Here is a 25,605-nt window from a genome sequence, read left to right on the forward strand (position 1 = left end):
ATGCTGTTGGATCTGCTGATTATTTCCAGCATTCCATCTTCTTATGTTATGTGATGTCTTTGTCGACACCATCATCAGCTTGCAGTCTAACATGGGTGTGCAGCCAAATCCAAGAGCTCTGTAGCCAAACCCTCAAAAAAAGAAATTAAACACTCTTTGCACCTTTAATGGAAGCTCAAACAGGTGCCATCTAGATCCTGGATTCCGACATGTGCTCCACCTTGGAGAGATTATTAGAGCATGCATAATTAATAGGTATCATTCATCTCCTCCAGGCTGTAACATAGGATTTAAGCAATCAGAATGCTCAGTAGTTCCCAAACAGTGATCCAATATTGTGCCCACATCAAACTTCTATGTACATCCATGAAAAGCTTGACTCACAGAAATGAATTATTTACAATGGACGATCCTGGCCCAATGTTCCAGACGCACCAAAAAACTGTTGAGAGCTCAACTCCTGGTCTGCAATCAGCTATGTAGCAGAGAAACATACATAGAGAATGGAAGCAGGAGGAGGCCATTTGGTCCTTCGAGCCTGCTCTGCCATTCATTATGGCCATGGCTGATCATCAAGTTCAATACCCTGATCCTGCATTTGCCCCATATCCCTTGATCCCTTTAGCCCCAACAGCTATGGCCTCAACTACGTTGTGTGGTAGTGAATTGAAATTTCTCCTCACTTCAGTCAGGTTTACTCCTTATTCTCAAACTACGACACCTAGGGTGAACTTCTCCCACAACGGCGCGATGTCCGCCGACTGGCGCCAAAAACGGCGCCAATCAGACGGGCATCGCGCCGGCCCAAAGGTGTGGAATGCTCCGCATCTTTGGGGGCCGAGCCCCAACATTGAGGGGCTAGGCCGGCGCCGGAGGGATTTCCGCCCCACCAGCTGGCGGAAATGGCGTTTGTTGCCCCGCCAGCTGGCGGAAATGGCGTTTGGTGCCCCGCCAGCTGGCGCGGAAATGCGGCGCATGCGCGGGAGCGTCAGCGGCCGCCGACAGTTTCCCGCGCATGCGCAATGGGGAGAGTCTCTTCCGCCTCCGCCATGGTGGAGGCCGTGGCGGAGGCGGAAGGGAAAGAGTGCCCCCACAGCACAGGCCCGCCCGCGGATCGGTGGGCCCCAATCGCGGGCCAGGCCACCATGGGGGCACCCCCCGGGGTCAGATCGCCCCGCGCCCCCCCCAGGACCCCGGAGCCCGCCCACGCCGCCTGGTCCTGCCGGTAAATACCAGCTTTGATTTACGCCGGCGGGACAGGCAATTTCTGGGCGGAACTTCGACCCATCCGGGCCGGAGAATTGAGCGGGGGGTCCCGCCAACCGGCGCGGCCCGATTCCCGCCCCCGCCCAATCTCCGGTACCGGAGACTTCGGCGGGGGCGGGGGCGGGATTCACGGCGGCCAACGGCCATTCTCCGACCCGGCGGGGGGTCGGAGAATGACGCCCCTAGTTCTGGACACCCCAACCATCGGGAACATTCTTTCTGAATCTACCCTGTCTAATTCTGTTAGAATTTTATAAGTTTCGATGAGATTCTCTCTCACTCTTCTAAACTCCAATTAATATAATCCGAACCGACTTAGTCTCTCCTCATATGACAGTCCCGTCATCCCAGAATTCAGCCTGGTAAACCTTCGCTACACTCCCTCCATAGCAAGAACATCCTTCCTCAGATAAGGACACCTATACAATTGCTGTGAAACATCTCTCTTCCTATACGCAAATCCTCCCGCTTCGAAGGCCAACATACCATTTTCCTTCTTTACTGCCTGAAGTACCTGCACACTTACTTTCAGTGACTGGTGCATGAGGACACCAAGGTCATGCTGAGTATTCACTTCTCTCAATGCATACCTTTTCAAATAATAATCTGCCTTCCTATTTTTTCCACCGAGTGGATGACCTCAGATTTAGCCACATTATACTGCTGATGCATCTCTGCATTCTCCTCACAGCTCACCTTCCCATCTAACTTTGTGTCAAAAATTTGGAGATAATTTTTTCGTCCAAATCATTATTTATAATGTGAACAGTTGGTGTCCTAAGATTCCTGAGGTACCCATTAGTCACTGCCTGACAACAGGAAAAATACCAATTTATTCCAACTCTTAGCTTCCTGTCTGCTGACCAGTTTTCTGTCCATCTCAAGATAATACCCACAATCCCATGCACTTTAACTTTACAGAGGAATCTGCTATGTGAGACTTGTTGAAAGCCTTCTGAAAGTCTAAATAAACCACATTCACCGGTTCTCCCTGGTCAACTCTACTAGTTACATCTTCAAAGAGTTGGTTGTAGAGCAGTGAGAGCAGGGATGCCTTGTTTAGCATAGTGGGCTATGACAGCTGGCTTGTAATGCAGAACAAGACCAGCAGCGTGGGTTCAATTCCCGTTCTAGCCTCCCTGAACAGGCGCAGGAATGTGGCGACAAGGGGCTTTTCACAGTAACATCATTAAAGCCTACTTGTGACAATAAGCAGCATAGTGTAACTTTTATTGCTAATTCTCCTCACTTTGTGAGCTAGATTACTTTGCCATCCAGACCAGGTAGGGTACGTTTCTCACTTTGGGCTTCTCGGACTCAGAGGTGCTATCTAGGCGGTCCACCTTGGTCTCTGGCAATGGTATCATTGCTCCAATTCCCACATCATGGGCGAAATTCTCCGGAAACGGCGCGATGTCCGCCGACTGGCGCCCAAAACGGCGCAAATCAGACAGGCATCGCGCCGCCCCAAAGTTGCGGAATGCTCCGCATCTTTGGGGGCCGAGCCCCAAGCTTGAGGGGCTAGGTCAGCGCCGGACGAATTTCCGCCCCGCCAACTGGCGGAAAAGGCCTTTGGTGCCCCGCCAGCCGGCGTGGAAATGACATCTCCGGGCGGCGCATGCGCAGGAGCATCAGCGGCCGCTGACAGCATTCCTGCGCATGCGCAGTGGAGGGAGTCTCTTCCCCCTCCGCCATGGTGGAGACCGTGGCGGAGGCGGAAGGGAAAGAGTGCCCTCATGGCACAGGCCCGCCCGCAGACCGGTGGGCGCCGATCGCAGGCCAGGCCACCGTGGGGGCACCCCCGGGGCCAGATCGGCCCGCGCCCTCCCCAGGACCCTGGAGGCCGCCCGCGCCACCTTGTTCTGCCGGTAAGGTAGGTGGTTTAATTTACGCCGGCGGGACAGGCATTTCAGCGGCAACTTCGGCCCATCTGGGCCGGAGAATCGAGCGGGGGGGCCCGCCAACCGGCGCGGCGCGATACCCGCCCCCGCCGAATATCCGGTGGTGGAGACTTCGGCAACCGGTGGGGGCGAGATTCACGCCAGCCCCCGGCGATTCTCCGACCCGGCGGAATATCGGAGAATCTCGCCCCAGTTCTCCAAACTCCAGCAGAGGATTTGGATGTTCTATTTCAAGCCCTTGTTCCGACCATGCTGCAGCTCACCATTCAAGGCCTCCAGCTTCTTCTGCCTGCTGCTAGTCTCTCTCCCTCCCCTCTGCATGGCTTCTGGCTCCTACCCTTCTTCAGAATGCTGTTATGGGTCCAGGTTTACAGAACACCAAAGTATTTCCTGGAGTTCAAACGACCCCCAACTTTTAATAGATTGTGGTGTGGGAAGCACACGGCGTATTCTCCAGGTGTGATACAGCAGAAATGGACAAGTGGTTTTTAAAACAAAACATTGGGCGAGATTCTCCACTCCCGCGCCGGTTGGGAGAATCGCCTGGGCCGCCAAAATTTCCCGGGACGACGGTCCGACGCCCTCCCGCGATTCTCCCAAGCGGTGGGAACGGCCCCGTCGAGTTCCGCAGGTCGGAGAATCGGCGGAGACACACAAAATGGCGATGCTCTGGCACCCCCGCTATTCTCAGGCCCGGATGGGCCGAGCGGCCAGGCCAAAACGACGGGTTCCCCCCAGCGCCGTCCACACCTGGTCGCTGCCGTCGTGAACGGCGCGTGAATGCTGGGGGGGAGGCCTGCGGAGGGGGGGGTGGGGTGGAGGGGGGATCCTGCACCGGGGGGTACCTAAAATGTGGCATGGCCCGTGATCGGTGCCCACCGATCGTCGGGCCGTCCTCTCTGAAGGAGGACCTCCTTCCTTCCGCGGCCCCGCAAGATCCGTCTGACATCTTCTTGTGGGGCGGACTTAGAGAGGACGGCAACCACGCATGCGCGGATGACGCCAGTTATGCGGCGCCGGCTGCGTCATCTATGCGGCGTCGCCTTTACGCGGGCGACAAGGCCTGGCGCGTGTAGATGACGCGGTCCCGATCCTAGCCCATTGTCAGGGCCTGAATCGGTCGGGATCGGGGCCGTTTCGCGCCGTTGTGAACCTCAACGGCGTTCACGACGGCGCCGCCACTTCGGCGCGGGAGTGGAGAATCCCGCCCAATGTTTATTCTATGAACTCAAGTTAACCTTTTAAAAACAAACATTGAATATCTTAACACCCATTACTTCAAAGATAACCCCAAAAGACTACAACACTAAATAATCCTTCAAACTGTTCCTTTAAACGTCCAAAAGACTTCAAACCTTCAAAAATAAGAACACATTAGGTTATATTCAATATATTTATAGTCTTTGGATTGCAGAAATCAGCAGACCAGCTCTGTGTTTCTTCATGCAGCTCACAGCAAAACACACAGACACTCCCAGCTGCCTTCTCAAACTGAAACTCAAAAAAGCAGACGTGAGCTCAGCTCCCCCCACCCTCTGACATCGCTTCAGTAATATGATCAGCTCCATTTCTTAAAGGTACATTGCTTAAACATCCATTTCTTAAAGGTACTCTCACATGACAATGCACTCACTGCTCCTGGCTCATTCCGACTGAAGACATTGGTTCTTGCCCTGAAGAGGCTGCCCAGCTCCTTTGCCTGGAATTTTCCTGAGCCATCAAATTCTGTTGGCATGGATCAATTGCCCCTCATTAGACAAGACACGGTGTCTTGCCCCTTTCTGAAGTCAGACATTTATTTTGTTTTTGTATTGGCAACCACTGATACTGTTCCTGACTATCAGTTTACTGAATTATACGCAATGCTCCTATAAGACTGTTCATGCTCTGTGGTGTTTCAGCAGGTTGGATAAAATCTGCAGAGGATTATTAGGAAATGGTGAGTTCACATGAGAAGAGTAAAATACAAAGTCTTGCAAGTCCACGTTTATGACCATACTGCTCATGGAGAACTCTGAAGTTCTTTGATTAGTTGTAAATACACAATCAAAAATGGGAATGTGGGAACAGAGAATTGAGTTATCAAGTGCATTAAACTTAACCAACACTTTCAAATCAATAAACACAACACTCATTTCAGGAATAACATCACTTTTTTGAGGTATTTCCCATTGAACTATTATAAAATCAGTCCACTTTTAAGTAGATACTTCTCAAAATGGACATATTGCAGCATCTGTGCTTTGATTGCAAAAAAGACAAGCAGGCATTTCTGAAATTTGGATTAACATAGTTGAAAAATATTTTTGGACACTTGATGTAAAAGTATTTCCTGCCTTCAGCTGGAATTCCATCCATTATCTTCTCAAATGGTCGTGATTTGCTGATTGGTGATATTCATGGAAGGAATGTACGGATTCTTGTGCAGTCTCACAATCGTGGCATTGCTGTTGGTGTGGATTTCCACTACTATCTTGGCATGATCTTTTGGACAGATACCATTCAGAATAAGGTAGGCAAGGTTCCCAAAAGTAAGCACTGAATCAATAACCTACGAAAGATGAACTGGTGTTGAAAGTTCTTTAACACCATGCGTATTGTGTTTCTAAATTCTGATTTCCCAAAGATATTTTACTGCTGATAACCTGTTGCTAATCTGGCAATCTTTACGGGATTAAACGTTCTACAACGTTCTACATTTCAAATGAACTGCACTGCCTCACATGGAGGTTATGCAGGTGGTGGTGAATTCTTGTGGACAATTGCAAAACACTGAAAAATTCAAACCTGAATAAGGGTAGCTCTCCTTATCATCTTTGCACCCAACCCAACCCCTTACTCACCTTTCTGCTATTGCAGTAGTGAACAAGCCCTTCCTCACTTGTTAAATTCTCAGCCATGATGTAGGAAGATGAACTCTTCACAGAGCAAAGGTGGCTAAAGCAACTGGACATTTAGCAATTGGAGGAGGAGTTGCACAATTGTTGAGTGTGAAAGCACGAAGGGCCACACCATTCATTCCAGTTCCCCGGGAGTCAAACAACCTCGCAACCAACTGGTGAAAGGCATCTCTGTACACTAATAAATTCTCACTATCCAAACCCATTATCCAATGAGACTCTGCAATCTGACTGATCTAAACAGCGACCAAGAAATAACTGAGTAATAGCACTCAAACAGACTTCTCGCTTTCTCTCTTTCTTTGTGTATATATTATTTTCTGCATAAGTACTGTGTAATCGATAATGTAACATATATTCTGCATTGCTTCTGACATTAAACAGCTTGCAAAGTTTTACAGTTTAATCAAAACAATTCTAAAGACTAACTAAAATGTTTCAGACTATTTTACTTACCTTTCCTGTCTTTATTAGCTGTTCTCTGCAGATCTCACTGGCACCAGGATCCAACAAATTTTAAATGTTTCCATTGACACTCCTGAAAACGTAGCTGTGGACTGGGTGAACAATAAGTTGTATGTGGTGGAGACTGGTATTAACCGAATTGAAGTACTTGATCTGAATGGAAGCAATCGCATAACACTAATTGCAGAAAACCTGGGAAACCCCCGAGGCATTGCTGTTGACCCCACTATAGGGTAAGAGCGGAAGGAATTGCTTTCTGTAATAAAATAAATCCTGCTATTTATTTGACTTTGGAAAGTGACCAAATGCATTGCACTTAGTGTGGTTTGCTTTCAATATCACAGCCTCCATAGTGAGGATGGTAAATGTTTATACCAGTTTAATGAATTCAAAGGCTAAATTCTGGCTTTCTAAGCTCTGAACCAGTTTGTTGTTCACAAAGTGTTCTGAAATTGAACTGTTCTTAATGTTGAAATTGCTATTCCAAAAGAAAGCAGATCACATATAAATCTGCATCTGAAAGGTTGAAGGGAGTAATTTTAATCTAATCCGCGTGGTGGAAATTTAATGGGATTGAATTGGCAGTGCACTTGACACCCCATTCAATTTTATTTTTCATTCAAGTCAATGTGAAGTGAAATCAGGTGGAGTGTAAAACTGGCAGCCAATGATTCCCCATTGAGTGGATTAAGTTAGAAATACCCCTGCAGTGTCAGAATTGTTATTTAGAGAAGATTCTATAACATGGAAAGTTACAAATATTTGAGCCAAATGAGGTTTCTTAATTAGTGCAAAAGACATCCTCTTGCACACAAAATAAACCTGCTGCTTAGTGCCAATGCTGTCAGATAGTCAACTGTGGTTCAGTGGCAGCACTCTTGGGCGTCATTCTCCGCCGGCGGGAGTCTCCGTTTTGCCGGCGCCCGGGGGTTTCCCGACGGCGTGGGGCTGCCCCACAATGGGAAACCCCATTGACCGGCCAGTGTTACGGAGACTCCCGCCGGCCGGTCGGGGCAGAAATGTGGCGGGGCGGGTAGGAGAATTTTGCCCCTTGTCTCTGAGTCACAAGGGGCGGGATTCTCTGACCCCCCGCCGGGTCGGAGAATCGGCGGGGGGGCGGCGTGAATCCCGCCCCTGCCGGCTGCCGAATTCTCCGGCACCGAAAATTCGGCAGGGGCGGGAATCGCGCCGCGACGGTCAGCGGGCGCCCCCCCCCCGGCGATTCTCCAGCCCGTGATGGGCCGAAGTCCCGCTGCTGTCATGCTAGTCCCGCCGGCGTGAATCAAACCACCTACCTTACTGGCGGTACTGGTGGCGCGGGCGGGCTCTGGGGTCCTGGGGGGGGCGCGGGGCGATCTGGCCCCGGAGGGTGCCCCCATGGTGGCCTGGCCCGCGATCGGGCCCACCAATCCGCGGGTGAGCCTGTGCCGTGGGGGCACTCTTTTCCTTCCACCTCGGCCATAGCCTCCGCGATGGCCGATGTGGAAGTGACACCCCCCCCTGTGCATGCGCAGGGATGACGTCAGCTGACGCTCCCACACATGCGCGGACATCCGCTGACCGGCGCAGTCCCTTCGGCCCCAGCTGCCGTGGCGCCAAAGGACTTTCCTGCCGGCCGGCGGTGCGCAAACCACTCTGGCGCGGGCCTAGCCCCTCAAGGTGAGGGCTTGGCCCCTAAAGGTGCGGAGAAATCCGCACCTTTGGGGCGGCCCGACGCCGGAGTGGTTCCCTCCACTCCATCCCGCCGGGACCCCCCGCCCTGCCGGGTAGGGGAGAATCCCGGCCAAGGTGTGGATTCAAGCCTCAACTCCAGGGATTTGAACACTGTGATCTATTGCAGAATACTGAGGAACTGCTGTACTGTCACAGGTGGCAATGTTAAACTGATCGATGCAAAATATTGTTTGGCATTATTCAAAGCATATGGATTTTTGTTCCTTCTCTGTTGGTCTGATAATGTTCTTCTAACAATAAAGTCAAATCTAATCAGGTAATAATATTTATGGCAAATGGCATAGATTGCTCCACATTATATACGGATTCATTTTATGTTTAACACAATCAGGTCATGTATTTCCCTGGCATGTATCCCCCTCCTCTTCTTCTGAAGACCCTGACTTCCTGCTGTTATACAGTTTCATAGATTACTGTTTGCTTCTTTTCATCATATGGGCATTTATGAGTGAAAAATGACATATTGCTGGAAAAACTAACAGTGTGTTCATGACACCCACTAGTATTAATGCATAAACTAGCCAGCAAGCTCTGGAGATTGTTATGCCACAAATTACATACTTCTTGAACTTGTTGCTTCACATAACTGACATCTCACCTTTAGCCTCACTGTTATTTTCAAAAGGTTGCAGGATTTGTCCATTAAGCTAACTGCAAAAAGAATTTAGGCTGGAGCTTAACAATGCAAGTATCTTTTGAACATGCTAACTGTGAATGTAGTGCTAATCAATACCTTTGGCTCAGAAAGAAAATCATTTAAATGGTTCAACTTCATCTTTGCATGCCGTAAATTGTTGTTAAAGATTTTTAAAATGCCAAATTTTACAGGTGAGACATTCACCCAGGTAGTGCCTCCTCTACCAGTGCTCTTCATGGCTACCTTGTTTTCCTGGGGGCATTGCAAGTCACTGTGCAAAGTCCAGGCTGCGGTACGATTGATATGGATTGACATAAGTGCTGTGTGGAAGCCCTGGGGCATCGTAATACATTGAATCAGTGCTATGCTGACATCACACAGTCTGCTGGCTGATGTAATGATGTCAGAATACCAAAATTAGACCACACAGGCCCCGGCAATAACTACATTTTCCATTGCTGAAAAAAGAAGCCTGAAGCAGCAAGCTGGGTTCAGCAGTCATGCTATTTAAAGGCTTAGGCACCCCGATTGCAGCTAAGTAAAAGTTTTGTAACTTTTCCTATTGGAAAGTGGCCTTGGGGAGTTGTTTGAGGTATTTTGGTCCCATTTACCAGAGAAGATTAAAGGAAATTACTGCAGACGCTGGAATCTGAAACAGAAACAAAAAATACTGGAGAATCGCAGCAGGTCTGACAGCATCTGGAGAGAGAGAGAAGGGAGCTGACGTTTTGAGTCTGGTTGACTCTTTGTCAAAGCTGACAGCTTTGGAAGCTATCATCGTGGCCCACCAGACAAAACTAAATGTTGCACCTTAGCGAGCACCGGATCACACTGTGTCCATTCTCAGATTCAAGCAGCTGTCATGGACAGGGTGTCCATGACGTTTAGGACTGTAAGATTTTGTAGACCATGGATAGATCCACCAACACCACGGGCAAGGAGAGACGACATAACGCGTCGGCATTCGCTATCAACACCCCCGGGTGATGTTCGAAAGAATGCTAGTACGCTGCCAAAAGCAAAGCCCACCTCTGGATTTGGGCTGAGGCAATTGGCGGCACTGCTTTATCCTCGCGAAACAGTCCAAGCAGCGGTTTATTTTCTAAAATTATTTTAAAATGGCAGCCATAAACTTCTTGATGAAAACGTTTGACCCCAAACACAACTGCCAGACTCTCTTTTTCTATATGCCCATAGTTAAGCTCTGCAGCTGTCAACGTCCTGGTGGGAAAAGCAATCGGACGGTCTTGGCCGTCACCCATGCTGTGGGAAAGGACGGTGCCGATGCAATACGGCAATGCATCGCATGTCAGATGTAGGGGCTTAGCAGCATCAAAATAATTCAGTACTCTGGACGAAACCAACATCCACTTAACTAAATGGAAAGCAGCCTCCTGCTCATAGCCCCAAATCCAGGGTCATTTTTTTTGTACAAGGAAGTGAAGGGGGGACCAGTATTGTAGCTAGATTCGGTATAAAACTGCCATAATAATTTATCAGGACCATGAAAGAGCAAAGCTCCGTAGCATCATGCGATACGGGGGCCATCTTGATTGCCTGTACTTTGTCGGTGACTGGGTGTAGGCCACCCGGTAGGTTAAATATACCATCTCCTTTGCATTGAAGATGCACTTTACTTTACTCAGACGGATGCCATCCTCTGAAAACAGCGGGAGCACTGCTCCAAGGTTTTTCAGGTGTTCCGCTTCCGTTGCCCCCGTGATTAACACATCGTCAAGACAGACAGAAAATCGCAGGAGACGTCATAATATGGGCGGGATTCTCCAATTGCCAACGCCGAAATCGCGTTCGGCGATTGGCCGGAGAATCCGTTTTTTCGTTAAAATCGGGGGCGGTGCTGTTTTTCGGATGTTCCGCCGCCTCAAAAACAGCGTAATCCCTGAGTATGGCGCACGCTGTTGGGACGGCCTTATGACGTGACCTGAGGCCCTCCCCCGATGCTTCGCCCCCAATGGGCTGACTTCCCGACAGTGTCGATCGCGTGTGCTCACAGTTTCAGGGACCTCGCGTGGCGGCTGCGGACTATGTCCAGCGGCGCCACAGTCGGGGGAGGGGTGGGTGTAATAGCCGTTCCGCTGGCAGGGGGGCTTTGGCGAGGGCTGGGGGAACTGGTGGGGGGTGGTCCGGGGGTGGCGAGCGGATTACAGGGGGGCACTATCTGGCAGGCGTGGTCCGCGCACAGCTGGCGACATGTTGTACGGCGCGGCTGCCGCAGGTCACCGGATGCGCGGCCACGGACCCGACAATTCTTTATTCGTATCTGCAGGTAAAGCCAGGGGTTTTAGGTGGCGTGGCAGCTAGCCCCCACCAGGCGGAGTGTCGGTGCGGGGGTGCCACCGACTTTTTAATTGTAAAACTAGACACATGCTCCGGACATAGCCTCTAAAAAGGAGAATCCAGCCCTATATTTTTCATAATGCGTCGAAACACCGAAGTGCCAAAGAGATGCTGAATGGAAGTCAGGTGTATTTGTATAGACCTTTATGAGCATTGATCGTAACAAACTTTCTCGCGGCCTTGTGCAGTTTAAGCTGCAAATAAGCATTGCTCATATCTAACTTGGTGAATGTGGAACCAGCTGGCAGTGTAGAGATCTTCAATCCGAGGGAATGGGTAACAGTCCAAACGTGAAGTGGTATTTATGATTAATTTGTAATCACCGCAGGGGCGGACAGTCCGATCACTGGGACCACCAGCACCGCCCAGTTGGCAAAAACAAACCTGCCAAATGATTCCGAGGCTCTCCAATTACTGCAGATCGGCCTCGGCCTTGCCAACAATCGCACAGGGGGCTGGCTGGGCACGCACAAAACGAGGCGGGGCCTGCGGATCCACCTGGATTTTCACCATGGCCTCCTTAATTTTTCCAAGGCCGGGCCCCAAATGTTGGGGAACTTCTGCAACACCGTATATAAACCACCTGTTTCCACCTTGAGGATATGCTGCCAGTCGAGCTGCAAATGGTGCAGTCAATCCTGACCTAGCAGGTTGGGACCATCTCCCTGCATCATAATGAGGGGAAAGCTCAAAGATTGATGTCCATAGACTACCAGGGTGAGCGTGGAGCCAACAATAGACAAACGCTCCCTGGTGTGCGTAGTGAGGCGAGTGGCCAAATCAGCCAATGATAATCTACTCACTCGGTGTCAGACCCCGCCGAACACGTGGTGTAACACTACAAAGATGGCGGCACCCGTATCTAATTCCATCTGAATTAAGTGCCCTTGACCCGTACCGGGATGCAAATAGGGGCCACCTGCAGCGCAGCCACACTGTTCAGCTGTATTTCTGACTCGTCCTTAGCTTCTTCAGGGTCGTCTAAATGTTGGACCCTAGTAGGGGGCTGACGCCTACCTTGTCCTCGGCAGCCAGGGTGCTATCCCTCACACTGCTGGTGGCTTCGACAACTTCGACGGTCACACCTCTCACAGTGGGAAGAGTCGGCTCCTCTCGAAACCTGGGACGGCGTGCTCTGCGGCTTAGGGTGAGACCTTGGGTCCACTGCGTCACGGTGGTTTGTTCTAGTCACTGAAAGGTTGTGAGGGGGGCGTCATCGAACATTTACCTCCATTCCTTGACGAAGCTCCTGTACGTCCCGAGCGGCACTCTCCTGTGAAAAAGAAATCTGCCAAACCTGCTGGAACGTTCGGGTTCCTTCACCTAGAAGCCTTTTTTGTATGTCGAGACTGTTACTGCCACAAATCAAGCAGTCACGAAGCAAAATCCGCCAACACAGCCCCATATTCATAATACTCTGCGATTTTCCAGAACTGGGAAACATACTTGGCAACTGACTCCCCTCCGACCTTTCCACCATATTGAATCTGTACCGTTGCACAATGATGGATGGTGTCGGGTTGAAATGATTCCCCACCAGCGCTACTATGTCCAGCATTGCCGGAAATGTGAGCCCTTTAATTATGCCGAATGTGTGAGCACTGTAGGCCGTCAATATGATCACAGTCTGGTGCTCGTTTTCGGTTATGTTGTTGACTCGGAAAAAGTATTGTAAGCTTTTCGTGTACTGATTCCAAGGCTCAACTGAGGGTCCAAAAGCATCCAATCGGCCAAACAAAGGCATAGTGAAGCACTCAACGTCATACCTTAGAGTAACACATCGACAGTTCCAGTTTATCTTTGTTGCTAGTTTAATATAGGCGAAGGGAATCAGATGAGTAACAAAAAGGAGACGTTTATTTATTTCTTTATTATTTTAAAATTTTGAGTACCCAATTATATTTTTTTCCAATTAAGGGGCAATTTAGCGTGTCCAATCCACCTAACCTGCACATCTTTGGGTTGTGAGGGCAAACTCCACACAGACGGTGACCCAGGGCTGGGATTCAAACCCGGGTTCTCAGGGATGTAGGTAGCAGTGCTAACCACTGTGCCACCATGCCGCCCAGAGACTTTTATTTATAATACGTCCTATTTACAAAGGGCCCCGATTGAACCTCACGCGTCCTCTCTCTCTGTCAGTCGGTTCCTGATTGGCCAACTTCATATACAACATGGTATCAGCCCCATAGTTAGCAGGGGAGCTCATACTCCTCGAGCCACACAGGGAAAACAATCAGCCCAGCCCGTGTGTCTCGTGCAAGTTATTATAGGTTCTTGCTACTTCAGGTGGTCCATGTGCTTTCTTTGAACTTTGCCTTGAACCTGGACTTTATACAGGACCAGACCCATTCTTCCCAGCATTATGCCTGGGAGCCACAGTGCCCCATCTCCAAAATTGCAGGCATAGACTGCATCCTCACAGTGAGATTCCTGCCCATGCATTCTCAAGTCGTGGTGCCTCTTCTGCGTCTCCTGCTGCACCTCCACTTTCCTGCCGAGATTCGGAAATGTGAGACTCAGCTGGGTTCTAAGGCGTTGGCCCATCAACGATTCCGCAGGGGTGATTCCGTCATCACATGTGGTGCTGTACGGTAATTAAAAAGGAACCATGCCAGCCGCGTATCCATGGAATCCATGGATTATTGTTAATGCTCCTTTTGAAAGTCTGGACTTACTGCCAGGCAGGAGGGATGATAGAAGACGGTTCGAATATGCCGAATGACGTTCTGCTTTGTAAACGCGGCAAATTCTTTGCTCGTGAATGGTGTCCCATTAACCGTTACCAGGACCTTAGGGATTCCATGGGTGCTAAACGAGCCCTGGAGCTTTTCTATCATGGTCCTAGACATTGGTGAGCTATCCTGTACACCTCTAGCCACATCTTGTAGGCATCCACGATAATGAGTAACATGGACCCCGTGAAAGGTCCGGCGAAATCCGCATGTAGATGCACCCATGGGCATCCTGGTCATTCCAAGGGATGAAGGGAGGCTGCCCGCATGAGCATCTGATGCTCCTGGAATGGTGGGCAGCTTTGTGTGACCCTCTCAATGTCCCCATCAATGCCGTGCCACCAGATATAACTATGGGCCAACATTTCATTCTAGAAACGCTCTGATGGCCATTTTGAACATCATGCAGCAGAGATTCCTGGAACCATTCCTGAGAGTTAAAGGAAGGGCCCCCTTTCCTCAGTCGCTCAACAGCATGAGGCAAAGCTTTGCCAATCCCAGATCTCGCTGTGTCCATGCGTGCACCTGAGTAGCCTTCACTGGCAAGATGTCCATAAAGTTAAGAGTTGAAATCACCCCATCCACTCATGGGCAATGGTAGATGGCTGAGGGCGTAAGCATGGGCAATTTGCATACCCGGATGGTGTCAGATTGAATATTGATATGCAGCGAGCAGAAGCGCCCAATGTTGAATTCTAGCTGATGTTTGGATGGGATTCCCTTATCTTTTTTTAATTTAATTTTTAAAATAAATTTAGAGTACCCAATTCATTTTTTGCAATTAAGGGGCAATTTAGCGTGGCCAATCCACCTACCCTGCACATCTTTGGGTTGTGGGGGTGAAACCCACGCAAACACGGGGAGAATGTGCAAACTCCACACAGGCAGTGTCCCAGAGACAGGATCGAACCTGGGACCTCGGCGCCGTGAGGCAGCAGGGCTAACCCTCTGTGCCACCATGCTGCCCACAGATTCCCTTATCTTCCCTAAAAAGGCTGAGCAGCAGCTAGTGGCCTGTTACGATGGAAAAATGCCAGCCATAAACGTACTGGGTGGAGCTTCTTTTAACCAAATATTACTGCCAAGCCCTCTTTCTCGATTTGAGTGTAACATTGTTCGGCATTCGTCAGGGTCCTTGAAGCGAACGCAATGGGGCGTTCTGTGCCCTCATCCCTTCCATGGGCCAGCACCGCCCCAATGACGTAGGGGGATGCATCGTATGTCAAGATTAGAGGCCAAGTCGGATCATAATATGGAAGAAGCTGTGTGGATGGTAGACATTGCTTTATTCCGGCAAATGCTTTATTCTGTGAAGTGCCCCAGGAAAACACCTGGTCCTTCCTCAATAATACGTGGACCGGAACTAACAAAGTGGTCAGGTTTGCAATGAACCTCCCAGAGTTAACCAAGCCTAGGAACGGCCACAACTCAGTGGCAATCTTTGGGGTTGGGGCTCCTTTTATAGCTCAAACCATATCTTCCACGGAGTGTAGACTGTCCGTGGCCACCCTGTAATCAAGATAGGTCACCGCTTGAGCACGGAATCCTCTTTCGTTGGGCACCTATATAGGAAAACTGCTGGAGCACTTCCTGCAGGTTGTCCAAATGCTCCTTCTCTGTGGTGCTCGTGATGAGCACGTCGTACAGATAGACAGCCACCTTTGGTAGGCCCTGCAAGGTATTATCCATTACCCACTGAGAAATTGCCGGGGCCGATGAAACCCCGAACAGGATGCGGGTATATTCAAACAACTCCTAATGAGTGTGTATGGTTGCAAACTTACTGGACTCCGGGTCTAGCTCTACCTGTAAATAAACGTGGTTCATGTCCAACTTCATGAAGGAGCATCCTCCAGTCAGTCTTTCATACAAATCCTTCACCCTGGGAATCGAGTAGCAGTCCAAGCGCAAAGCTCTGTTCATGGTGAGCATGAAATTTCCGCAGAGTCAGATAGTTTTTTCAGGCTTCATTACCAGCACCATAGTTGCGGCCCATTCCACAAACTGCACCAGGCGTATGATCCCCAGATTCTGCAGGTGCCGAAACTCTGCATTGACCTTGACAAGCAACACGTAAGGGATAGGCCTCACCCTAAAATACTGGGGCTGAACATCAGGACCCACATAGATTTGGACCTTGGCCCCCTTTACCCTGCCCAGACCCTCTTGGAATGCCTTGGGGTAATTGCCCCGCACGGCATACAGATTCCAGGTGGCCATCTGAACAACCTGTTGCCAGTTGAAATGGAGGAGTCGCAACCAGTCTCGTCCAAACAAATTGGGCCCCGGTCCCTCCATCACACCCAAGAAAAGATGGACCGACTGCTGCCCGTGTATTACAGGAGTCCTAGTGGCCTCCACGTTCTTCAAAGGCTCACTGGTGTAGGCCGCTAATCTCACTTTGGTGTCGTGCAATGTCAGAGGCATGATCCCTGCGCAGAGTCACCGAAATATGTGATGGTCCACGATGGAGACTGCAGCTCCAGTGTCCATTTCCATTGTCACGGGGTGACCTATAGCATGACCCGGATTGGTGCTACCAAACAGTCCTGCTCATCCGTGGTGACCACATGCAAGGCTCTGATTCATGGTGACCTCGGCGACTGTCGTGGACGCCGTTCTCTGCACCAAAATTGGCAGCTCTGACCATCACAAGTTCTCTGACCATACATTTGTCAATGCGGCCACCTCTCCTCTTCATCCTTGGGGAGGTATCCCACAGGTCAGCGCTAACTCTCGAGATTCTGATCCGGCTGCGGAATTGCCTCTGGGGCTATCCTTTTGGAGTAGGTCCGGTCAGACTGGCACTGTCCTGGGATATAGAGGGAGTTCAAAACTAAGGGCAGGCCAAACTATGGACATAATCCATGGATCCCTGTAGCTCCTGCATTCCTTTCTCCGCATGCTCTCGGGATAGCGAAAGCTCAATGGCAAATTCAAGGAGGGCTCTGCCAACAGCCTCCTCTGAGTGGCTGCGTTGTTTATGCCACACACTAGCCTATCTCTTAACATTTCGGTGAGGGGTGGCCCAAACTCGCAATACTCAGCTAGACATCTTAAACGGGTCAACAAGTCAGTGATCAATTCACAGGGAGACCATACCGCCGTATTAAAAGCATAATGAGGAAAGCTTGGGGGTCATGGTGTTCTGAAACTAAAGCGATCAGCTCATCAAAGGATTTGGAGTCCACTGCAGCCGGGTAAGCCAGAATCTTATGAGCCCAAACGTCTGGGCTCTGCAGGCGGTCAGGAGGAGGACTTTCTAACAGTCATCCCGACAAATCCCATTCCCCTGGAAAAAATGCCTCATGCGCTCCGCATGCTGATTCCAGTCTTCCAGGCCTGTATTAAAGACTTCTGATGTACCGTCAATTACCACGAGACGAGAATGGTGAAACAATCAAGGCTTTATTGCATCAGATGTTGTGCCATGGATCCCTGTAGCTCCTGAATTCCTTTCTCCGCACGCTTTCGGGATAGCGAAAGCTCGATGGCCCGTTTCAAATTCAAGGAGGGCTCTGCCAACAGCCTCCTCTGAGTGGCTGCGTTGTTTATGCCACACACTAGCCTATCTCTTAACAAAAGAATGGGAGTAGCGCAGGAGAGCATCCACTTTTATACGTTGCCTGCTGGGAGGAGCCAGCAGGATGGGATTTACTGTGGTACCTGTAATACAGGGGCAGTACCATAATACATGCAATGTGTTACCAGTGGTGTGAGCCTGGCGTGGGTGAAGAAAACATTACAGATTGAGTCTGTCAGGTGCTCTGACCCTCCGCTGCGATCGCCTCATTTCTGGTGGTGGTGTGAGCAGGAACTGACGCAGCTCACCACTCATGAAGGAGGACCCCCGATCGCTGTGGATGTAGGTGGGGAAACCGAACAGGGTGAAGATACTGTGCAGGGCCTTGATGACCGTGGCAGAAGTCATGTCAGGGCACGGAATGGCGAAAGGGAACCGGGAGTACTCGTCAATTACGTTGAGGAAGTACACGTTGCGGTCGGTGGAGGGGAGGGGGCCTTTGAAGTCCATGCTGAGGAGCTCAAAGGGGCGGGAGGCCTTCACCAGGTTCGCTCTATCTGGCCGGTAGAAGTGCGGCTTGCACTCTGCGCAGACTTGGCAGTCTCTGGTTACGGTCTTGACCTCCTCAATGGAGTAGGGCAGGTTGCGGGCCTTGACAAAATGGAAGAACCGGGTGACCCCCGAGTGGCAGAGGTCATTGTGGAGAGCCCGGAGTCGGTCCACTTGTGCGCTGGGACATGTACCGTGGGACAGGGCATCTGGGGGCTCATTGAGCTTCCCCAGGCGATACAAGATCTCATAGTTATCGGTGGAGAGCTCAATCCTCCACCTCAAGATCTTGTCGTTTTTGATCTTGCCCCGCTGTGTGTTATTGAACATGAAGGCAACCGACCGTTGGTCAGTGCGGAGAGTGAATCTCCTGCCGGCCAGGTAATGCCGCCAATGTCGCACAGCTTCCACAATGGCTTGGGCCTCCTTTTCGACAGAGGAGTGCCGAATTTCGGAGGCATGGAGGGTGCGGGAAAAGAAAGCCACGGGTCTGCCCGCCTGGTTGAGGGTGGCGGCCAGAGCTACGTCCGATGCGTCGCTCTCCACCTGAAAGGGGAGGGTCTCGTCGACTGCGTGCATCGTAGCCTTGGCGATGTCTGCCTTGATGTGGTTGAAGGCTTGGCGGGCCTCAGCCGTCAGGGGAAAAACTGTGGACTTGATGAGTGGGCGGGCCTTGTCCGCATAATTAGGGACCCACTGGACGTAATATGAGAAAAACCCCAGGCATCGTTTCAGGGCCTTGGGGCAGTGGGGGAGAGGGAGTTCTAGGAGTGGGCGCATGCGGTCGGGGTCAGGCCCTAGGACTCCATTTTCCACTATGTAGCCAAGGATGGCTAAGCGGTTGGTGCGGAACACGCATTTCCTTATTGTACGTGAGATTAAGGAGTTTGGCGGTATGGAGGAATTTTTGGAGGTTTGCGTCGTGGTCCTGCCGGTCATGGCCGCAGATGGTGACATTATCTAGGTACGGTAAGGTGACCCGCAGCCCGTACTGGTCAACCATTCGGTCCATCTCTCGCTGGAAGACCGAGACCCCATTGGTGATGCCAAAGGGAACTTTAAGGAAATGATAGAGGCGGCCATCTGCTTCGAACGCAGTGTATTGGCGGTCCTCCGGGCGGATGGGGAGCTGGTGGTAGGCGGACTTCAAGTCTACTGTGGAGAAGTCTCGATATTGCGCAATCTGATTGACCATGTCAGATATGCGTGGGAGGGGTTACGCTTCGAGCTGCGTGTACTGGTTGATGGTCTGACTGTAGTCAATGACCATCCTGTGTTTCTCCCCAATCTTCACTACCACCACTTGAGCTCTCCAGGGGCTGTTGTTGGCCTCAATCATCCCCTCCCGCAGAAGCCGTTGGACCTCCGACCTGATGCAGGTCCTGTCCTAGGCACTGTACCGTCTGCTCCTAGTGGCGACGGGCTTAGAGTCCGGGGTGAAGTTTGTAAAACGTGAAGGTGGATCGACCTTAAGGGTTGTGAGGCCGCAGACGGTGAGGGGGGGGCAGGGGTCTACCGAATTTCAAAGTAAGGCTTTGGAGGTGGCATTGAAAATCAAGACCTAGTAACAGAGCCGCGCAGAGATGGGGGAGGACGTGGAGCCTGAAGTTGCTGTACTCTACGCCCTGAACGGTGAGGGTCACGACACAGTACCCCCGAATTTGCACGGAATGGGATCCGGAGGCCAGGGAGATTTTCTGGGTGACGGGGAGTACCAGGAGGGAGCAGCGCCTTACGGTCGCAGGGTGGATGAAACTCTGTGCTCTCGGAGTCAAAGAGGCAGGCCGTCTCGTGCCCGTTGATCTTCACCGTCATTGTAGCGGTCGCGAGATTTTGGGGCCAAGACTGATCAAGGGTGATGGAGGCGAGCTGCGGAAGATGTTGGGAGGTCCTGGGCTGATCAGCGGTGGCGGAGTTATCAGCGGGTAGCGAACAGCCAGACAAGCAGGGATACTGAGGCGCGGTCCAAAATGGCGCCGAAGATGGCGGCGCCCACAGGCACACATGGCGGGCGGCATCAAAATTGGCAGCACCCACGGGCCACACGTGGCTTGTGGTGGAGAAGATGGCGGTGCCCCTGGATCGCACGTGGGGGGTGTAGCAATGACGGGCCTGGAAACAGCGGTGACCGACCGGGCCTGGCAAACGGAAACGAAGTGGCCCTTCTTCCTGTACCCATTGCAGGCCGCGCTCCGCGCCGGGCAGTGCTGCCTGGGATGTTTGCTCTGGCCACAAAAATAACATTTGGGACCTCCGGAGTTGGCTGGCTGTCGCCCGGCGCAGACTTGCGGTGTACTCGAATCGGCAGCTGGTGGGGCCCACGATGCCCACGAGGGTGCCGCGTGGTCGGAGGTATAGGACTCCAGATTACGGGAGGCCACTTCTAGGGAATCAGCAACCTGCAGTCACTGCAAGATTGAGCGTACCCCCTTCCAATAGTCGCTGGCGAACGTATGTAGACTTCATGCCCGTGATATAAGCGTCTCTGATTAATAGTTTGGTGTGTTTGGACTGCCGAAACTGCCTGGCAGTCACAGTTCCTACCGAGAACCTGTAGAGCCCACAAGAAATCGTCCAGAGTCTCCCCGGGGAGTTGCCGTCTCGTGGCCAGGAGGTACCTGGCGACACTTGGTTCACCGACTTGATGTAGTGTCCCTTTAGTAGCGTCATCGCTTCTGTGTAGGTGGGCGCATCCCGGATGAGGGGAAAAACTTGAGGGCTCACCCGTGATTGGAGCACTTGGAGCTTCTGTGGGTCCGAGAGTTCCTCAGTGACTGATCTGAGGTAGCCTTCAAAGAAGGCTAGTCAGTGCTCGTAGGTGGACGTGGCATTGGCTGCGTGAGGGCTCAGCTCCAAGTGATCAGGCTTGATTAAGATGTTCATCTTTTAAAATCTTGTGCAATAAATTGATGTACCGTCAATTACCACGAGACAAGAATGGTGAAACAATCGAGGCTTTATTTCACAAGATGTTGTGCCTCCTGCAGCTGGAACCAGAATGGGAGCAGCGCATGCAATGTGTTGCCAGTGGTGTTTTCCACAGCTTCCAACTACCCAAATAGCGGCATTCTGAACTGTTACGACCTTATGTCCCGAGACAGCAAATTTCCAGCAGCTTGGTGGTTCCATGAGCGAGTCCAGGTTTCCTTTTTCGCTTGTCGCCAGCTGAGTAACTTGAGGAAGCCAGCGGTAAAGGAACAGAAGTTTATTCAACTATATATAATATTCTGCTCAAAGCCTCATTCGCTCCTAGTACTGCCCTTGCTGGGAGAACTAGCCACACCAGGCCCTGCTTTGGGCCTGCTTTGATGTTGGTTAATAACCAGCTCCTATCTGGGAAGCTCATACTCTACGTGTCCTATGGGGAGATCAGCAATGGTTTCCCCCTGGTTCCCGTGGGGCTATAACACCTCATCGCTCTAACATGTCAGATAGCGGGATGAGGATGCTGGGGAAAGGATTAAATCAGATTTCCCTAAAGGACATTAGTGAACCAGATGGGTTTTTACAACAATCGACAATGATTTCATGGTGATCATTAGACTTTGATTTTTATTGGATTCAAATTTCACCATCTGTTGTGGTGGTATTTGAACCCAGAGCGTTGCCCTGGGTCTCTGCATTACTAGCCCAGAAACAGTACCACCATGTCACTACCTCCCCTAATGCCAATGTCTCTGTTTTCACTGACATCAGATGCCTTGGCCCTATTGTGTTCATTCATTGTACTGTGTAAAAGTGTTTGAATTGTTATATCTGATGGTTTTCCATTAAAAATAATCGATGAAACCATCGCTTTCTTTCCAGCTATTTATTCTTCTCTGACTGGAATGATATTTTGGGAGAACCTAAACTGGAGCGTTCCTTTATGGATGGAACCCATCGCTTTGAACTAGTCAAGACAAAGCTCGGATGGCCTGCTGGAATAACACTGGACATCATTACAAAAAGAGTTTATTGGGTCGACAGCCGTTACGACTATATTGAAACTGTAACATATGATGGGCTTGAAAGGTAAATGCATCAAGAACAATCTTTGACCATATATTTTAAACATAGCAAACTATTTGAAAGTATCTTGAACAGCTGTTGTTTAGCCTGCAGTTCAGCTTGCTTGTGTTAGGTTTATAAGAAAAACTATTATATATATAATTGAAAGTGGCAATCTTGAGAGAATATACAGAATATATATTTTGCATTAATAATGTACGTTTGGGGTTTATCATGTTCTGATCGTATGCCTATCTCTGTCGCATGTCCTATATGCCCTTTACTACAGAAACTGAAGTGATTAAATAAACAAAAAAATTCCACGCACCACAATCGCTTCTATTTTCACATAACTCAAACAAGAACTATTTTCAGAATTTCTCTTATCGTGAGAGAGGTTGATGAAGAGTCTCCAAGGTTATGTGATTTGGCAGTTACCATCCACCAAATTAATTAAAAATAACACCCATGCTGAAAAAAGAGATACTTCAAAGGTTGAAAGTTTTGAGATAAAATACTGAAATTCTTTTCTGATGTATCCAGCAATGATAAGTTCAGTAAATTGCACCTGTGTTTTATTTACTTAACACAAAAGGGATACAAAAGAAGCGACAAACAGCTCTGATTCCCCCAGCGTCTTTAAGAATAAATTGTTTGCTGTTCTTTGTGAACCATAGTTAATAACATTTTTAAATTATGCTGCTTCTTTGTACAATTGATACTGGAAAAGGTTCCATGATAGATTAAAACTCAACATTAATTTTCATTTATACGTATTTCCCATGTAAATGAGCAACTTGACATTCTTTAACAGGAAAGGATAAATTTGGGAACTGATAAAGTAGCAATTAAATGCATGATCAGCGAAGGTGTAGGATCAGGAAATAGCAATGCAAATAATTTAGGGCAAGAATTTTAAATGACAGGATGTATGTGGTCAGCTGAAAAAGCAGAAAATGTTGGAAATATTCAACAGGCCAGGTAGGATCTGTGGAGAAAGAAACAGAGTTTACGTTTCAGGGCGATTTTTAAAATGGATATATTTTTATTCAAGTTTTTTCCATTTTAACAAACAACATCTCAGGATTGGTGTCGCACGGCAAAAATATCTCAGCATACATAAATACAGAGGAGGACAGGAGATCAGTAATACATTTGGTTCAGTGTAATCACTAAACTTGATGCCCCAATATGTACATACAGGTAGACTAGATAATGAGAGAGAAGAGGATAAGGCCATGAAAACTGGTGCACACCTTCCCACGCAGCAATTGCTCACATTGTCCATAGGAATTCAAGATAAGGTCTTCACGTGATGTTTGGGCGCACACCAGAACATAACTCCCTCAGACCTTTTTTTTAAAAAACAATATTTTAATTCAAATTTTTCAACAAATTTTCAACAACCCCCCCCCCCCCAACAAGAAGAAAGAAACAAGAACACAACAAGCAGAAATTATACATTGGACTTCTCCCATATACAATAACCCCCCCATATAACAGTAAAAAACACAAATAGGGAAAAAAAAACATCTTAACCCAAACGCCACCCCAAAAGAACCCCCCCCCTCCCCCCCCCCCCCCCCCCGCCCCTGGGCTGCTGCTGCTGCTGACCTCCTCCTAACGCTCCACGAGATAGTCTAGGAACGGTTGCCAACGCCTGAGGAATCCCTGCACAGACCCTCGCAAGGCAAACTTTATCCTCTCCAGCTTGATGAACCCTGCCATGTCATTGATCCAGGTTTCCACATTAGGGGGCTTTGCATCTTTCCATAGTAGCAAAATCCTCCGCTGGGCTACCAGGGACGCAAAGGCCAGAATACCGGCCTCTTTCGCCTCCTGCACTCCCGGCTCGTCCGATACCCCAAATAATGCTAATCCCCAGCTCGGCCTGACCAGGGCGTTCACCACCTTGGACATAGTCCTCGCAAAACCCCTCCAAAACCCATCCAGCGCCGGGCACGACCAGAACATATGGACGTGATTTCCCGAGCCACCCCGAGCACCTCCCACATCTGTCCTCCACCCCAAAGAACCTACTCAACCTCGACCCTGTCATATGCGCTCTGTGAGTAACTTTGAACTGTATTAGGCTGAGCCTGGCGCAAGAGGAGGAAGAACTAACCTTACTCAGGGCATCAGCCCACAGACCCTCATCTATCTCCTCCCCAAGCTCCTCCTCCCACTTGCCCTTTAACTCCTCCACCGAGGCCTCCTCCTCTTCCTGCAGCTCCTGGTAAATCGCCAAAACCTTGCCTTCTCCAACCTATACACCCGAAATCACCCTGTCCTGAATCCCACGTGCTGGAAGCAGCGGGAATTCCCTCACCTGCCGCCTCACAAACGCCCTCACTTGCATCTACCTGAAAGCGTTTCCCGGGAATAACCCAAACTTCTCCTCCAGCGCCCCTAGGCTCGCAAACGTCACATTGATGAACATGTCCCCCATTCTTCTAATCCCTGCCCGATGCCAGCTCCGAAACCCCCCATCCATCCTTCCCGGGACGAACCGATGATTCTCCTGAATCGGGGACCAAACCGAGGCTCCCACCTCGCCCCTGTGTCGCCTCCACTGCCCCCAGATCTTCAGCGTCGCCGCCACCACCGGACTCGTGGTGTACCTTGTCGGCGAGAGCGGCAGCGGTGCCATCACCAGCGCCCGCAGGCTCGTGCCCACACAGGACGCCATCTCTAGCCTCTTCCACGCCGCCCCCTCTCCCTCCATTACCCACTTACGGATCATCGCCACATTGGCTGCCCAATAATAGCCACATAAATTCGGCAGCGCCAGCCCCCCCCTGCTCCAGAAACACTCTCTTCACCCTCGGGGTCTTATTCGCCCACACAAATCCCATGATGCTCCTGCTTACCCATTTGAAAAAGGCCTTGGGAATCAAAATGGGAAGGCACTGGAACACAAAGAGAAACCTCGGGAGGACCATCATTTTGACCGACTGCACCCTACCCGCTAGTGAGAGTGGCAGCATATCCCATCTTTTAAAATCCTTCTCCATCTGCTCCACCAACCGCGTCAAATTGAGCTTGTGCAGGGCCCCCCAACTCCTAGCTACTTGGATCCCCAGATACCGAAAGCTCCTTTCCGCCCTCTTCAGCGGTAGCTCGTCTATCACCCTTCTATCAGCCCTGAATGCACCACAAAGAGCTCACTCTTCCCTACGTTGAGCTTAAACCCCGAAAAATCCCCAAACTCCCTAAGGATCCGCATGACCTCCGCCATCCCCTCCACTGGATCCGCAACACACAACAACAGGTCATCGACATACAATGACACCCGGTGTTCCTCTCCGCCCTGAACCAATCCCCTCCATTTCCTGGACTCCCTCAGTGCCATGGCCAGCGTCTCAATTACCAGTGCAAACAACAAGGGGGATAAGGGGCACCCCTACCTCGTCACCCGGTACAGCCGAAAGTACTCCGACCTTCGCCGGTTCGTAGCCACACTCGCCACCGGGGCTCTATGTAGCAGCCTGACCCAACTGATGAACCCCTCCCCGAACCCAAACCTCCGCAACACTTCCCAAAGATA

General features: G+C 50.3%; 1 protein-coding gene across 2 annotated transcripts in view; it reads left to right on the forward strand.

Moving 5' to 3' along the window:
• LOC140389325 (low-density lipoprotein receptor-related protein 2-like) overlaps positions 1-25,605 on the forward strand; it is a 534,533-nt gene that overhangs the window by 162,026 nt on the left and 346,902 nt on the right. For both annotated transcript variants that reach the window (XM_072473491.1, XM_072473499.1), the window contains exons 11-13: positions 5,510-5,679; positions 6,542-6,765; positions 21,876-22,082. In XM_072473491.1, coding sequence (XP_072329592.1) covers positions 5,510-5,679; positions 6,542-6,765; positions 21,876-22,082 — 601 coding nt within the window. The remainder of the gene's footprint in view (positions 1-5,509; positions 5,680-6,541; positions 6,766-21,875; positions 22,083-25,605) is intronic.

This window comes from Scyliorhinus torazame, chromosome 2, assembly GCF_047496885.1.
Source record: "Scyliorhinus torazame isolate Kashiwa2021f chromosome 2, sScyTor2.1, whole genome shotgun sequence".
NCBI lineage: Eukaryota > Metazoa > Chordata > Chondrichthyes > Carcharhiniformes > Scyliorhinidae > Scyliorhinus > Scyliorhinus torazame.